Genomic DNA, 14966 nt, shown 5'->3' on the forward strand with positions numbered 1-14966 from the left:
GGGGGGAGGAGGGAACGGCGATCTGTTGCTGAAAGGATTTTTTTTTCTGTTTCTCTGTGACATGCCTAAATGAAACTGCTTATGGAAGCGTTCTGCCCCCTAACTTTCCGGCTCTGGGGAAAAAAAAATAATGTTTGAAACTACTGAAATACCACTGTGAATACTTTCCAGCAGGAAAAGTTCTGAGGGTTTTTTTTTTGTTGTTGTTGCTTTAAACGAGCATTAGTTTAAAACAAATTAATTTATTACATAGCTTTTGTTTTCAGCTTTCTGTTTGTATACTTTTTGAGAACTGGTAGTTTGTCTTTCCTTATTTGCTTTGGGAAACTTAAAATTTTCACTCTGTGCTCTGTCTTGGATCAGAAAAGCTTCTCTTACTGTAACTTACTGTGGGACCAGAAAAAGTGTTTTCTCTTAATGTCCACTGAAGGAGGGTAAGTGGCTTCTACCAAGACTTTGAAAGGGCAAGAGTTTTTGATCTAAAATCTAAACCTAATGCTTTTTTGGAGGAGGGACCATCTTTTGCTTAGTGCCTGCAGCGCAGCGGGTACTTCAGAGCTGCTGTTAGAAGTTTAAGTACTGTGGCAGTGCTGCTCCCAAAAACCTGCACGTTTGCTCTGTGGTAGCTCCCTGTAAGCACGTGCTGTCACTGAGCATGGGGATATGCTGTGAGGATCTTGGCTTTACCTAGTCCTTAGTTCGTGAGCATTAGTGCCAGCACAAAGTTATGGAGTGGAGAAAAGAGGGCAGGACCACTCCTTTCACTAGCAACCCCTAATTAGATTGGTGTAAAGCAACACTGAAAACAAAGCCTTGGTGACTTGCTGATGGCTGCACAGAAAATCTGGCCAGAGCAGAGAATGGATCCTGGCCCTACAGGCTCACAACTGGATTGTTGCTGTTCTTTGTCCAAGCGGGACTCCTGCTGTGCACAGCCTCCTTTCTTCCCCTTCCCATCTTCATAAACGACAATAGCAGAGCTGGCTGGTTCCCCTTGGAGGTTTGAAATTCCATTAAGGTCAAGCGACCTCTAGGAGGCAAGTGTTAAATGCTGGGTTGTTCCTGTACCCCAGTGGAGCATGTGCTCTGCTACTCGCTGTTGGATGTTCTCACAGCCTTTCCCCTTTCTCTAGGCTCGGATGGAGGTAGATGCTGATGGAAATGGTGCTAAAATATTTGCTTATGCCTTCGACAAAAACCGTGGAAGGGGATCCGGCCGTCTCTTGCATGAGCTGCTTTGGTAGGTATCCTAAGGAGAGCTAAATACTCTAAGGGTGGAGTTTGCTGCCACCAATTTGCATGTAGTTTACTTCTCCATCTGTAGTATTTTAAGTCTTCTCAGGAGGCTTGCAGCTACACTCGGTTGGAAGCCCAGCACCGAGGGTGCCCGTAGATCTTATTATGGTTTGGTTTTGCACCGAGCCTTCTTCAAACAGCTGAGTCTCTGTAGAAGTGTTATACACGGGGAAAGCAGTGATAGGTGTCAAGTAGACACTGTTTAAATCTGAGAAATGCTACTAAAACTTCATCTGGTGGTGGGCAAGTGGGGAACTGGCTCCATTTAATAGGTGAAGACTAACCTTTTGAGTTTGTTGGGGTTTTTTTGTCCTATGATAATCAGGTGCGTCTTACTGGCATCAGTGAGAATTGGCAGAGCACTGGAGAGAGAGCGAAAACCTCTGATAACAAAACTTTTTGTTTGGCCTTTTGGAAAGCTGCCTGAAGTGATGCTGGTGATGCTTCATATCGGCTGCTACGTCTTATTTTCCATAGTCTCAGAATCATTGCTTGATATCCTTTGTAGCTGCCAGTTTAGATTCAGAGGCCAACTTACTGGGTTGTGAGAGATTAGTTCATCCGGTGAGCTAATACCGTGCTCTTTCTAGATATGTTCATGGGTTTGTAGAGAAGATGGGGTATGCTAAAGGGAACTTATTTCTTTTGAAAGGCTTTTTTTGAGAAATTAAGCATGTTTTCTATTCAGTTCCATGAACTATGCTTACAAGTCACAGAGCCCAAGATATAGCTGTGCTTTCCTTGTTGTTCCATGTTACTTTTTCTTCCCCAAACTAGTCTCTGTACAAGAGGAGGGAGACAGGAAGAATATCAGAGACTATTATTATTATTTACAATCTGCTCATTAAATATGGATTTTAACCCGTGTCTGTTAATGTTTAACCTTTTTGCACATATAACTTTGGTGAAAATTATTACAAAGTTGGTTACTGTATGTGGGGTAAATCACTGTCAGCTACTGGTAACTGTGAACCTCATACAGTAATAATTGTTGTCTGTAAGTAGCACTAAACAGCACCTTAAATTATTCCAGATGACTGTTCCAGCTGAAGGCTGTGTAGATGATGACAGTCCAGCTGTTTGCTTATTACACAGCCCAGTCATTGCCTCTTCTGGTTTGTTTTACTTAAATTAGGAAATTCAAGTAAGAATTCTAACGTATTCAGTTAGGTAATTCAAATTGTGTCACTGTAATACGTGCTGGTGTTAAAAAAATCTGAGGCCGTGCATGTAATAGGGATTTTTGAAAGTCACAAAGGTGGGGTGTGAACTGTCAGGCGAGCGGAGCTGCGGTTCTGAAGTTGCAAAGTCAAATTCTTCAACTGTAAAATGCAAAGTATTTCATCTGTTTCTGTAAAGTCAATTTGATCCCTTTGAGGGTGTACGTTTTGCTGTGATCCTTAATTACAAGCTAACACAGGTTAGTATACCTTCCTGACTGAGCCTCCTCATGTCTTTAGAAAGTCTTTCAGGTACAGGTGCAATGTAGTTACTGCCCCTCCTGAACAGAACAACCTCATTGTTCAGTTTTACTTACCTGCACTAGGGGCTCCTTTGAAAACAAAACAGAAGTGGATTTTAGTGACAGGTCCTTCCCTTTGCGAGAAGGGGTAATGCTGAAGGTTTTGGAGCCTTTGAAAGACAGAAGAGATGGGCAGTGACAATCACTGCTCTTTCCAGTGCCAGCCTTACTTCTTGGGTAAATTAAAATCAAATAACTTGAATTACTGCAGGTATAGGAGTGTAGTTTAGCTGTTCTCCCCCCAAAATACTTCAAAAAAATCAGCTCACTCCGAAAAAATCTGACCTGATTGTGTGCTTCTGGTTTAAGGTGAAGTAAGTAGGCATGTGCTGGATGCTATTGCTAGTAAAGCAGATTTTTATAGTTAAACAGGTATGTCTGTTCGGGTAGTGAGGCCCTCAGAACAGGAGGCTTGTGGCTACCAAAGCTGCAGCAATGGCGGGGACCTTCTCCCAGTCTTCCCCCAAAGTGCTCCTGCTGACCTTTGCAGAGTGAACTGTGGTACTAAATGGGAACCAAGATCTGAAAAATACCCACATATGCTACAAATATTCTTTCAGGAAGAGCTTCCTGCAGCCTCTCCTGTGCTTGCTGTGTTTTCAGGATGGACTGTTAGCTCCTCCAAAGAAGGATTTGAATGTCTCTGGATAGGGACCTGCAGAATAAGTCTGTCGTCTTCTCGCCCTGTTCCCTGTATAGAAATCCCAGCCTGCTGTATTTTGGCTGGGTGCAGCGATGTTCCCTGGGGAAGAGCAGCATCAGGAGATTAGTCATAAGTATCACTAACTGCGTGTTCAAAAAGACATCTAAGACCTGATTTTTTTTTTTCTTTGGAGCACTTACCATCATACTGCCTAAAACCTATTTGGTTATGGCTCCTGTTGACTTGAATTGCTGTTGTCTGTACTTGGCACTTCTATTACAGGCCTCGGTTCTTAAGTTAGCTGCTGAAATATGAGAAGAACAGTACCCAGTTAATTGTCTGAAAAGTTTTGGTTTAAGTGCTTTGCCTGGCATCTTGTAGGAACTGAGGTGTGTTGGGGGAGGTAAAAGCTATGGCTCTGCAGGAGAGTTGGCTGCGTTACTGAGGCTCTTTCTTCTCTGTCTACTTCTGCAAGGGAGAAGGCAGGTTCTTCCATAAGCCTGTCCTTCACTGCACGTTTCTGATGAACTTCTGCAGATGGTCCACGCTGCACTCTTTTGAAGCGTAGGTCTAGGGAAAGGGGGAGTGCATGCCTGTGCATTCAAAGGTTGTGTGATTATGTATGGAGGAAAGGGACCATCCTGAATTTGCTGGTAATTCTGGCATCTCACTCAAGGGGAATCGGTCATCAGCAAGGCCCAAATTCCATGTTTGTTTTAAGACCTTTGTCGCTAGAGGTAATAGAAAAACTGACACCAATGTAGATGAATTTGGGTTTTAACAAAGTGAGGAAAGTGGGCTCACTGTGGTGGTGGGTTTTATCAGTATTTACTTACGGGCATTGTGGGTATGGATATAGATTCTGTAGGAGCAGTGGTGGGCATGTGCCACTCTGCTGTGGCTTCCTGGTGTCAGGAACAACGTCTCCTAATCCTCTCTTTCCCAAACTCCAACCTGTCTTAAACTCTCATTATCTAGTCAATTTCAAAAATATTTCTTAACTTGGTCTTAGACTCCCCTCCTCCTTCCCCCCCAGCACTGTTTGCTCTGGCTCTGAACTTCTCTCTCCTCCTCCCAGATTCCTTGTTCATATCTATCCCATCTCTCTTGTTGGCGCTTTGTCCTAGTCTCAGTCTAAGGAAAAACCTTAACTCCTTCTCCTTCTCTGTATCTGTCTGATGTTCACCTTCATCCATTTGGGTCCGTGTATGTCCTGGATTCCCACTTGTAGCCCTCAAGGTTCCCGATTTCCTTTGCCAGACCATCTGGTAGCCTTTGGCAACTCAAAAGCAGGTTTTCCTCCTTTAGGGCCTTTCAGCAGACTCCTTGCCACAGTTTGCCTTGGTGTGATTTCCTCCCCCCCCTCCCCCCCGACCCGGAGAATTTTATTCCTTTTATATTCAAAGGGGAGAGCTTCTTCCTGTTCTGGGGGGCCCAAAGGCCTCCCTAGCAGGAGGCTCCATAACCTGTTCTTGTGCGGGGCTGCTGTTACAGGAGGAATTGCTTTGCCTACGGACTAGAGCATGGGCTACATGTGGGTGCTGCATGTAGCCCCTCCAAGGGAATTTTACTCATAAAATTCTAGGAAGTTTTGGCACATATGTGAATTGCAAGTGTTTTTCTTTTCGCCAAGGTATATAATTTAACCATATCTAGATGGATTTTGACAGAAAAAACAAAAGACTACATTTTTCATTGTCAGTCACATTGAAATGAATTTCCCCCTTCTGCTGGATAACACTAGAGCTTTGTAAAGGCGGGGGGGGGAAGTGGGAATTTTTTAACTTGGGCAAATCGTATCTCTTCAAAATTGGATGAGCTATTTGAACTGAAATGTTCAGTAAACGCCAAGCTGGAAGCAGCATCCAAACTAGACTTGGGTAAAGTTGTCAGTAGCTGTTGGAACAGTTACAGAACGTAGGAAATCCTGGGTACCCCTCAGACAGTGCTGTCAGTTTTACATTGTCCTTGATTGCTGCCAGTGTGTTCTCTCTGTGCTGTGATATTAATCATGGCACAGTAAACGTACTGGGAGACAATTTCTGTCCAAGCCTTACGTTTCAGGTGGGATGGGGATTCCCACAAGAAGCGATACGGAAACTTGTCCAGGCATAAGGGTGCTTGACAGTGCACTTGATACTTCATGAAATAGAGAAAGGAGAGGTGAAAAGAAGGTGGAATGGGAAATGAAAACTGTTAGAAGGCAATAGGGAAGAATCGCAATAGGACTTACTGTGCAGCTGTCCTCCTTGCTGATAATCCTGTGTTGGTTTTGAGCAAGTTTCAGTAGATGTCTTGGTCAACTGTGGAGTCATCGCAGGCTTTCTATGTGTTATGCACAATTCTAAAAAGTATTTGCATACTGGGTGGTGAAACCACTGTCCTGTTGTTGGTGAAGAGACATTTCTTCATAAATAACAATCTCTGTGGCTTCATGTCAGTGCCAAACGTGCATAAATTGCCTGGTAGAATTTCCTATTAAAATAATAAAACAGTATAGGCTCCTTTCAAGTCTGCTCTGTGGAACGCTATAATTACATAGATGCTCTTGCAGGAACTGGAGTGGTAGTCTCTGGAACTCACTTTGCAATATTCGTACAATTAAAATATACTATGATTGTATTTTGATTCAACTTATTTATAATGGAAATAACCTCCTGGAACAAGTCTCTTCTGGGAGTTGATATATCTGAAGTAGCCACTGTAGTCTGTAGGCAACCCACATTTTACTGCGACTGTTGCAGTGACACCAGGCAACAGGCTAGAATGCAGCAATCTTCTGGAATTAGTGTGATTCTTTGCTTTTTAGCTCTGGAGTCTTGTTCCTCACTGACCTTCAAGTTGTTTTTGTCCCCTCCAGGGAGAGACACCGGGGAGGGATTGCTCCTGGGTTTCAGGTGGTACATCTGAATTCAGTGACAGTGGACAACCGTCTAGACAATCTGCGCCTCGTTCCTTGGGGGTGGAAGCCCAAAGCTGAAGAAATCTCTAGTAAACAAAGGTACGTCAAGATTTGGCAGGGGCTCGCCATCAAAAGAATTGAAAATATCTTAAATTGTTGTCTCCTTCCTTCGGTGATTTTTTTCATCTCGGTGGAGCCTTTTTTAGTTGACCTTGGGCTACTTACACATCACTATACGTCTTAGCTTCCTCACCTGGGGAACAGAGTTAATGCTTACTGTTCACGCTAGCTGTGAAGGGACCATCTAACCCCATGGTATTGTTATGTAGAGGTCCTGCTCTGCCAGATGTTGTCACCGCAGTCAAACAGGCCGCCTGCATTCCCTTCCACTTGAGTGATGGCATCTGGGCATGCTGAATTAAGTCTGCAGATTTTACTGGTGTGTGGCTCTCGTCCTCAGGCATCAAAATTCTGTAGAAACCTGTAGAAGCCAACAGCAACATAATGCTTACACTTGTAATTGTGTATTTGGGTTGAAACCAAAATAAGTTCCTGGGATCAGCTTCCATTGCCTGTCACTCGGAGGTTGTGGGAACTTCCTACATGCTGTGTGGCACTAATGTTACTCAGTGTATCAAAACTTGTAATGTCAGGATGGATTTGCCTAATCTATGATGTAGTGCAGGCATGTTCATTTTTGGTGGGAGACCCATAGACTTAACATCACACTAGACACTTCTCTTGAAACGTTTGCAGGACCCCTAAGATAGGGATGTTCAGCGCTTATTAAACTGACTTTGAGAAGATACAGTGAATGGCAACGATGTTCCAGTGGTGCTCCTAATGATTCTGGGAGTTCAAGAACAAGAAATAGACGTTAAGCTATTTACATAGAAATAATTTTGCTTGTTGTAAATGCTTCTGGATAGATACTTTTAATTTTTTTTTGCATTTAGGCTGAAATAACCCTAAAAATATCAACATATATGAGGAGTAAGTCTGAGGCTTAACAGGCTAAATGCAACTTTAACCCTACTTACTTTATTAATTAATTTGGAATCAATTTCCCTGTATGCTTATTATGAATCTATGGACCAAATTTGTACTTGGTTGTTGTTTTTTTTTTTTTTTGTTAACAGGGAACAAAGTCTGTATTGGCTGGCAATCCAACAGCTTCCCACAGATCCTATAGAAGAGCAGTTTCCTGTACTGAATGTAACACGCTATTACAACGCTAACGGGGATGTTGTGGAGGAGGAGGAGAACTCATGCACATATTATGAATGTCACTACCCCCCATGCACAATGATTGAAAAACAGGTGTGTTCAGAAGGGTTGAAAGTAGGCATGTAACAGCTCAGCCTACTGTGTGTGTCCGGGGATTTGTTCCTTAAAATGGAAAGCTTTACATGTGCCATTCAGTGGCTAAAAGCGATAATTCTTTTTAACTCAGGTTTTCTCTGTCATGAATCCTTAGAGCCTATGATAATTTTCAGTTTGAGAGAACATAGTTTTGAACTGGAACAATAAATGACCTAGTGGTTTACTGGGAGGAGTGTGATTTCTGCAGAGTGTACAAAAAGACAGGTGGAAGCATTCCTCTAGGGACCCAGAGCTGAAATGAGCAAGCAGCTGTGTAAGACAGGAGAAAGCATTGTAAGAGGTTTTGGGCAGTAGTGGAATCAAAAAATAACATGTTTGACCTTTCATAAGAATTTGAGTGGCCTTTATTCAGGGGAGAGCTGCGAGGAAAGGTGGTTCTAGCTCTGTGCTGTGAGCAGATGGAAGGAAGCAACATACATAGTCGGAGAATGAGGTGTCCAAGGGCTGTGCCTGTCAGACAGATGTCCTTATCTATGCAGAAGAAGGGCTTTTCTTGTGATAACAAATGCTGAGTAGGCTAAAATCATGTGTTTCGCTTTTTTCTTTGGGGAAGAGAACATTTGTAAAAATGATCTCAAATGAGAAAAAGAGCGAGCTTTACCTTTTATTTGGCTCTGCATATGAAAGCCTCCAGGATAACCGTAAGTTTGGCAATGGCTGAGATTGTTCAGCCCTGCTAATAGTTTCTGAATCTAGGATGTTAGTAGTTCAAAACAGAACTCAAGTTGGCAAAACAGTAGCTGTGTGAGAACAAATGTGAAGCGCTCGAGTATTTTGTCTATTAAGCCCATAATATGATTTTGCAAGAGCAACTGCAAAATCGACAAATACAATTATTCCAAAACCTTTTGATAGTTTGATGCTGCTGGTGGAATGTTCATATTTGGGATGGGTGCAGAAGACTTGATCATAAACCGACTTGGGGAATGATGCCGGGGCGCTCCTCGGCACTGAGCGGGCTCACTAACGCTGTCTTGTGTTCTCCCTAGTTACGTGAATTCAACATTTGTGGCCGATGCCAGGTAGCGAGGTACTGTGGGTCACAATGCCAGCAAAAAGACTGGCCTGCTCACAAGAAACACTGTCGGGAGAAGAAACGGACCTTCCAGCAAGAGCTCGGGCCAGAACGATGACCGGGTGGCACAGGCCTCTTAGCAGCAGGATTCCTTCTCAAAGGCATTGGACTCTTGCTTTTGCACAGTAATGACAGACTGCTTATTGAAGCCAGAGGCACTGAAGAAGAAAAAAAAAACCCTGTGATGCTTGAGCAGAATGGCTGACTGGACTAAGCCAGCTCTGACTGGTGCTGTGGAAAGGGATTGGGTCTACCCTTCCAGTATTATATTCTCAAGCAAAAAGACTACTGTGGAGGCTCCAGGCAGGAAGCTTCTCGTTATTTATATGTTAATACGTTTGTAAACTCATGTACAGTTTTTGTTAGAAATTCTTGATAGGACTCATTAACTGTAACGTTCAGATGAGAACACGTTGTTGGCCTAAAAGTTTAAAAAAAAAAAAAAAGTCATGTAGCAAAAGCTTTTCCTCCCATGTGGCTGGAAGTATCTGTGGCTGTGCCAAGGCCAGAAGGCAGGCTCCGACATCAGCAGTTACTCTGGAGAACTCTGCATGGAAGTTATATTTAAAAAAAAAAAAAAAGTCATGTAGCAAAAGCTTTTCCTCCCATGTGGCTGGAAGTATCTGTGGCTGTGCCAAGGCCAGAAGGCAGGCTCCGACATCAGCAGTTACTCTGGAGAACTCTGCATGGAAGTTATATTTAAAAAAAAAAAAAAAAAAGGCAAACAAAGTAAAGGTTGGAATGAATCATTGTCTACTCTCTAGCTTTCTCCCGTCCCCTTCCAGCTGCTTTCAGAGCACAGTCACTCTTGGACGTTGGCAGTACCTACGCAGTAGGAACCAGCACACCAGAAATGGGAGTGGAGTGTAGGGGACCATCTGGGATCTGTGCGTACCGGCAGGCGACAGCGTGTCGCTGCCGTCGGAGAAGGGCTGCTGGAGACCGTGCTTTAAGCAACCGATATTTTTAGGAAGCTGAATTAGCTTTCTTGTGATGAAACCTTTGTGTATAAAGTAGTTGTAGGGAAGCTCAGGTAGTCGGCTGTGTGTGGATGTGGTTGCCCTTGTGGCTTCCCCGTAAGCATAGCGAATACTATAGTGATGTGCAGATGTGTTTAAATGATCTGATATTTGGTAATTTGAGTTATTTATTCATTTTTTAGAGAGATGCCATCAATCCAAGAGTCACTTCTGGAAATTTTTTTATGTAGTAATAAGTAAAATACTATGGGAGGAGGATTTGACTTGCAGAATACATGCCTGTTTTTCTTTTCAGACCTTTTGTCATGTATAATCTGAAAGTTTTTTCTTTTTCATTTTTACCTTAGAAATATAAGGAATATCAACTGAGTTTCCTGAGGAACTAAATGGATAATTTAGTGCCAGGTGTTAGTTTTAATTCACAGTAGAAGAATGTGAACTGCTGAATGCTTAATGCAGGGCCTTTTCTTGGAGTGCTTAGTGAAATGGGTATTTAAATTTTTTTTTATTGTAAAAGCCATTAAGAATTTAATTTTTCAATCAGGATTCACTTTGCCACTTCATGTTGCAATGTTGGTCTTGCTTGTATTCAGTTTGTTAGAAAAATCGAACTGCTGTGGACTTCCAATATTATATTATGTTTCTAATATCTGCACAGCAAGTTCTTAATTGTTAGAATTTGGGTGGGTTTTCGTGCTTTGGCTTTAAGCATCTTTGGGAAGTAACAAAGAACTTCTGAAGCTTCCTGCTGGAAGTTCGCTTGGTAGGCACATTGTCACGTTGCAACTCTTAAATCATGGTTATACTGAAACTTTTCTCTTTAGGCAGCCTAAAATGGCCTTAAGTGTGAGGATCTCAAGCAGGACCTAATCTAATTTTCCTGTAATGGGTGTTGTTTTTTTTTTTAAAGAAACATTCAATTATTTGTTTTAAACGAACTGTACAGTTTTTGCTGACTATAAAGTGGGATGTAAGGAATCTTTTTTTTTTTTTTTTTTTTTAATTTGAGATAATCTATTGAAAAAGGCAGAAGTGTGGACTTTTTTCCTGCCTCTTTAAAAGGCTGCTATCTGTCACGGCAGATTTCCATTGTGTTACCAGTAATCATGCTTAGCAAAGTGAAAGGCAGTCTTAGAGCGTTTAGACACTTCTGCAGCACTGAGCAGGGAAAATGGTTAGTCCTAATGTTTGTAGTGTCGCTGCAATGAAAAATGAGGACAAAGATAGACCGCAGGTGAAGCCCTGAGGGGGCAATGTGTAGATTCCTCTTGAGCAGCAGATGAAGGGAATGAAGGAAGGGCGAGACTGGAGCTAGAGCCTGCAAAGCTGGGGTGGCGGGTGCTTGGGATAATCCTGATCTCGGTGAATGTGGGAGGGAAGGGGATGGGATGGGACGGGACAGCAGGAAGGGGTGAAGCAGGTGGGGAGGGATGATGCCTGCTAAGTTAGAGGTCTATTAGACCATCGACCGAATGAAGAGTAACAAGTTACCCAGGCATCCTGAAAGGCCTTGGTGAAATAACACAGGTTGTGATTTCAGCGTGTAACCTTTGTCCTTGTGCCAGAGGAGGACGCGGATACAGGGATTTTGACTCTCGGAAAGGTCCCGGGGACTGCAGTAAGCCTGTCACTGCTTGCAGAACAGTTTTTCCCGATCAGTGGGGGAAGTTCTGCGATCAACGATTCTGGCAGAAGATCTTTGTAACTTGGAGATCTTCCCTTTTTGTAAGGTGTGTCAGAAAGGAACCAGTTACACTTGAATGTGGCAGCTCTGCTTAATATAGCTTATATAGTTTGTCAGAGGATGAAGCTCTTGTAAAGGACCTCCTTTCCCCTCTTAAACCTGGCTGACAGGGATATCCTCACATAGGCAGGTATCTAAAAAGCACAGGGTTAGAGTACACGGTCATTTATCTTGGAGCAGGCCTGTGTACTAATGGTAAATCAGCTGACCTTTCAAGGACTTACCCTAATGGAGATACTGTCCATCTAAGATGTTTCCTGCAGGGAAAAAAGACCCTGCATCTGTATCGTTTACTCCTTGGTTCTCTGAAGCACGGAGTATTATTGTATGCACCCCTGATTGACCTGTGGACCAAAACAAGGCTTAGTGAGTCAGGTTTCCTAGATAGGAACATCTTTTTGGAAGAGGAGCTCTGGAAGACTCCTGGGGGAAATGTGGTCACGCTTGCTGGGCTATGGAGAGAAATTATGAGAGCGGTGGGTTTGGGATCAGGGTATTCTGCACCTCCACAACCGGTTGTACAGCTGTCTATCTCAAAGCTATGATGCCTGTTGAGCTGCTTGAGGATCTGCTGATTTGAGTGCTTTTGGGAGACAGCCTTTGGCTGTTGAGGCCAGCGCAGTCCTGCTGGCTTGGCTGTGCTGCCATGTCCTTGTGGTGTTCACGTGGCATCTTGTGATGGGGATGTCTGGGTCTGAAAGGGTTCCTGCTGGTGGGTCACACTGGTTGATCTTGGGTCACCAGGAGTGGGTGAACATCTGACTGGTGTAAGCCAGTTCCAGGAGGACCCCATGGGCTTCCAGAACCTTTGGGAGAGTCTGGAGGCAGATTTCTGTCATGGTTGCGAAGTGGCAAATGCAGCTCATGTCAGGAACCTGCAGTGTTACTGATGCGGGCTGTAACAGAGGGGTGCACACACCGTGTAAACACCATGAAATGTTGATGCTTCCCCCCAAGGTGCTCCTTGGTATCAAAGTAGGGTGGTGTTACCAATCAAAACATTCAGGTCACAACTCAGACTGATAAAAATCACAGCTGGCTTAAGGAACACCAAATCTGAAATACCATATTGCAGGGCTCAGTGTTTACTTTTAGATATTTGAGCCTTTAATACACCCATAGTATTACACTTTCAAGTCTTCCTCTGGTGTTGGCGATTTAATTCTAAATGAAACTGGTGAAGGTAATGCAGGAGGCATGGAGACAGTGTCAGACACCACACTGAGGCCAGGAACAAATGTTTACCACCCACCAAAACAAAATTGAGAGAGGACAAAAGGAGGTTGGTGTGATTAAAGAGCAGTGTGTGGGATGTTCATAGAGTAACAGGAAATCCTTTATAAACTGAACTTGTGTCCAAATGTAGAAGATGGAAAGAATAAGATTTGGCAGGTGAAATGTTAAAAAAAAAACCAAAAAAACCCAACAACAACAAAAAAAAAACCAAACCAAAAAAACCCCAACCAAACAAATAAACCAAAATCCAACCAACAAAAAAACCCAACCAACCAAAAACCAAAAAAACAACAAAACCCCCACCAAAATAATGCAAAGGAAAATGGAATACGAAGAACATTCAGGTCATAAAACTTGCACAAATAAATCAGTAGATGCGATGCACACTAAAGGGAAGGTCTGACCTGAAGATAAAGTCCCAGCAGAAAAAAAAAAAAAGTGAATTGTTTGCAATATGTGTTAGCTGTGAAAGCGCTGGTGGAGATCACAGGGGAGTACTTCCATATGGAGAGCTCAACGGAGAACCTGTTTAAAACTGAAGTGCTTTTAAAGAGAGATTAAAGTTCAGATGAAATGAGCAGTGACAAGTTGCTGGGACCAGACGGTGCCACCTACGGCTCTAAGGCAGCTCGAGGATGAATAAGCCAAGCTACCAGCTGGGATGGCAACCTCTCCCTTGGTACCCACAGCAAATGTGATAGCAGCTTCTGAAAGGAGTTCCAGGGCAGATGTGGCAAAAACTGCAGCCAGGTGAATGTAGCGCTTGCACGTAGCAAATTCATAGATGCAGCATCAGTGGCCAAATGCTGGGGAGGAGTCAATGCAGGTTTTGTACAGGGAAGTCGTGCTTCAAAAATCTACTGGAATTGTTTTAATGGCATCAACAAGCAGGGGATAAAGGGGTTTGGTTGGTACAGTCTACTTGAATGTCTAAAATGTGCTTGACCACGACTTTGCTCAAGGCACTTAAACAGCTCCTATGGGAAATGGGGAATGTCACCATGTGGACAAAATGCTGTTTAAAAGATGGGAAAGGAAGAGTTAAAGGGAGGGTTTTTTTGGTGGAGGGAAGTCAACAGTTGGATGCCCAGTATATTAAAAAATAATTGGGGAGAAGGTAATGAATTGGGAAGGTGACAACATCCACTGATGAGGTTATTCAGTGTAATAATGGTATAATAAAGGCTGAGTGAAGAATTGCAGAAGGTTCTTTGTGAGACAGACAGGTAGACGAAATTGAGTGTCAATAAATGTGGTGTTGCTTATGGGAAAACATCAAAAGATGAGAGCCCTGGGTGGACTATTGTCACTCAGCAATGAGACTTCTGGGTTGTGAAATGCAGTCATGCAGAAATTTCTGCTTGGGGAGCAGCAGCAAACCAGGCTTAAGTGAAGGACGGGAGAGTGGAGACCAGCGCCATGGCTGTGCGTGCACACATCGCCATGCTGAGCGTGCAGTGCTCGGCCTCGGAAGGGGCTGTGAGGAGAGGGGAGAGGCTCAGGGCAGGGAACAGCTCCTGCGATGGCACAACAGCATCTCTACTCTGGAAGAAAGAGGAGGGACAGGGATGTGAGGAATCGCAGAATGGTTTGGGTTGGAAGGGACCATAAAGACCACCTAGGTCCACCCCCTGCCCTGGGCAGGGACACCTCCCCCCAGCCCAGGTTGCTCCGAGCCCCGTCCAGCCTGGCCTTGAACACCTCCAGGGATGGGGCAGCCACAGCTTCTCGGGGCAACCTGCCCCAGGGGATCACCGCCCGCACAGGGAAAAAATTCTTCCTGGTATCTATCCTAAATCTCCCCTCTTTCAGCGTAAAACCGTTCCCCCTCGTCCCATCGCTCCACTCCCAGATCAAGAGTCCCTCCCCAGCTCTCCTGGAGCCCCTTTTGGGACTGGAAGACCACAATAAGGTCTCCCTGAAGCCTTATCTCCCCTAGGCTGAACACCCCCGGCTCCCTCAGCCTGTTCCCACCGCGGAGGTGCACCGAACAGCGCCGGAGCTGCGGCGCCTCTCCCGCAGGAGGCGGCGGGTGCTGGGAGGCGGTGTTTGGGGGAGTTCAGGGGAACCCCCTCATCCGAGGGCGGCGAAGGACGGAGCTCAGCGCGTCCCCGGGCTGCCTGTGCCAACGAGCCCGGGTCGCGGCAGCGGCGGGGGGGGCGGGGCCGGGGCGCGCGCGCGGGAC

At 44.3% G+C, this 14966-nt stretch overlaps 2 protein-coding genes across 2 annotated transcripts in view; both read left to right on the forward strand.

Moving 5' to 3' along the window:
* The first annotated feature begins 1139 nt into the window (after positions 1-1139).
* On the forward strand, positions 1140-9396 carry ZMYND19 (zinc finger, MYND-type containing 19). The gene is made up of 4 exons (XM_009890284.1): positions 1140-1240; positions 6322-6462; positions 7503-7683; positions 8736-9396. Exons 1-4 carry the CDS (start codon positions 1140-1142, stop codon positions 8877-8879), a joined length of 567 nt encoding a protein of 188 aa, XP_009888586.1. The 3' UTR covers positions 8880-9396.
* A 4804-nt stretch (positions 9397-14200) lies between these two features.
* Positions 14201-14966, forward strand: part of DPH7 (diphthamide biosynthesis 7) — an 8351-nt gene continuing 7585 nt past the window's right edge. The window contains exon 1 of the mRNA XM_009890326.1: positions 14201-14260. Coding sequence (XP_009888628.1) covers positions 14201-14260 — 60 coding nt within the window. The remainder of the gene's footprint in view (positions 14261-14966) is intronic.

The sequence above is a fragment of the Charadrius vociferus genome, unplaced genomic scaffold (genome assembly GCF_000708025.1).
Source record: "Charadrius vociferus isolate BGI_N301 unplaced genomic scaffold, ASM70802v2 scaffold398, whole genome shotgun sequence".
In the NCBI taxonomy this organism is placed as follows: Eukaryota; Metazoa; Chordata; class Aves; order Charadriiformes; family Charadriidae; genus Charadrius; species Charadrius vociferus.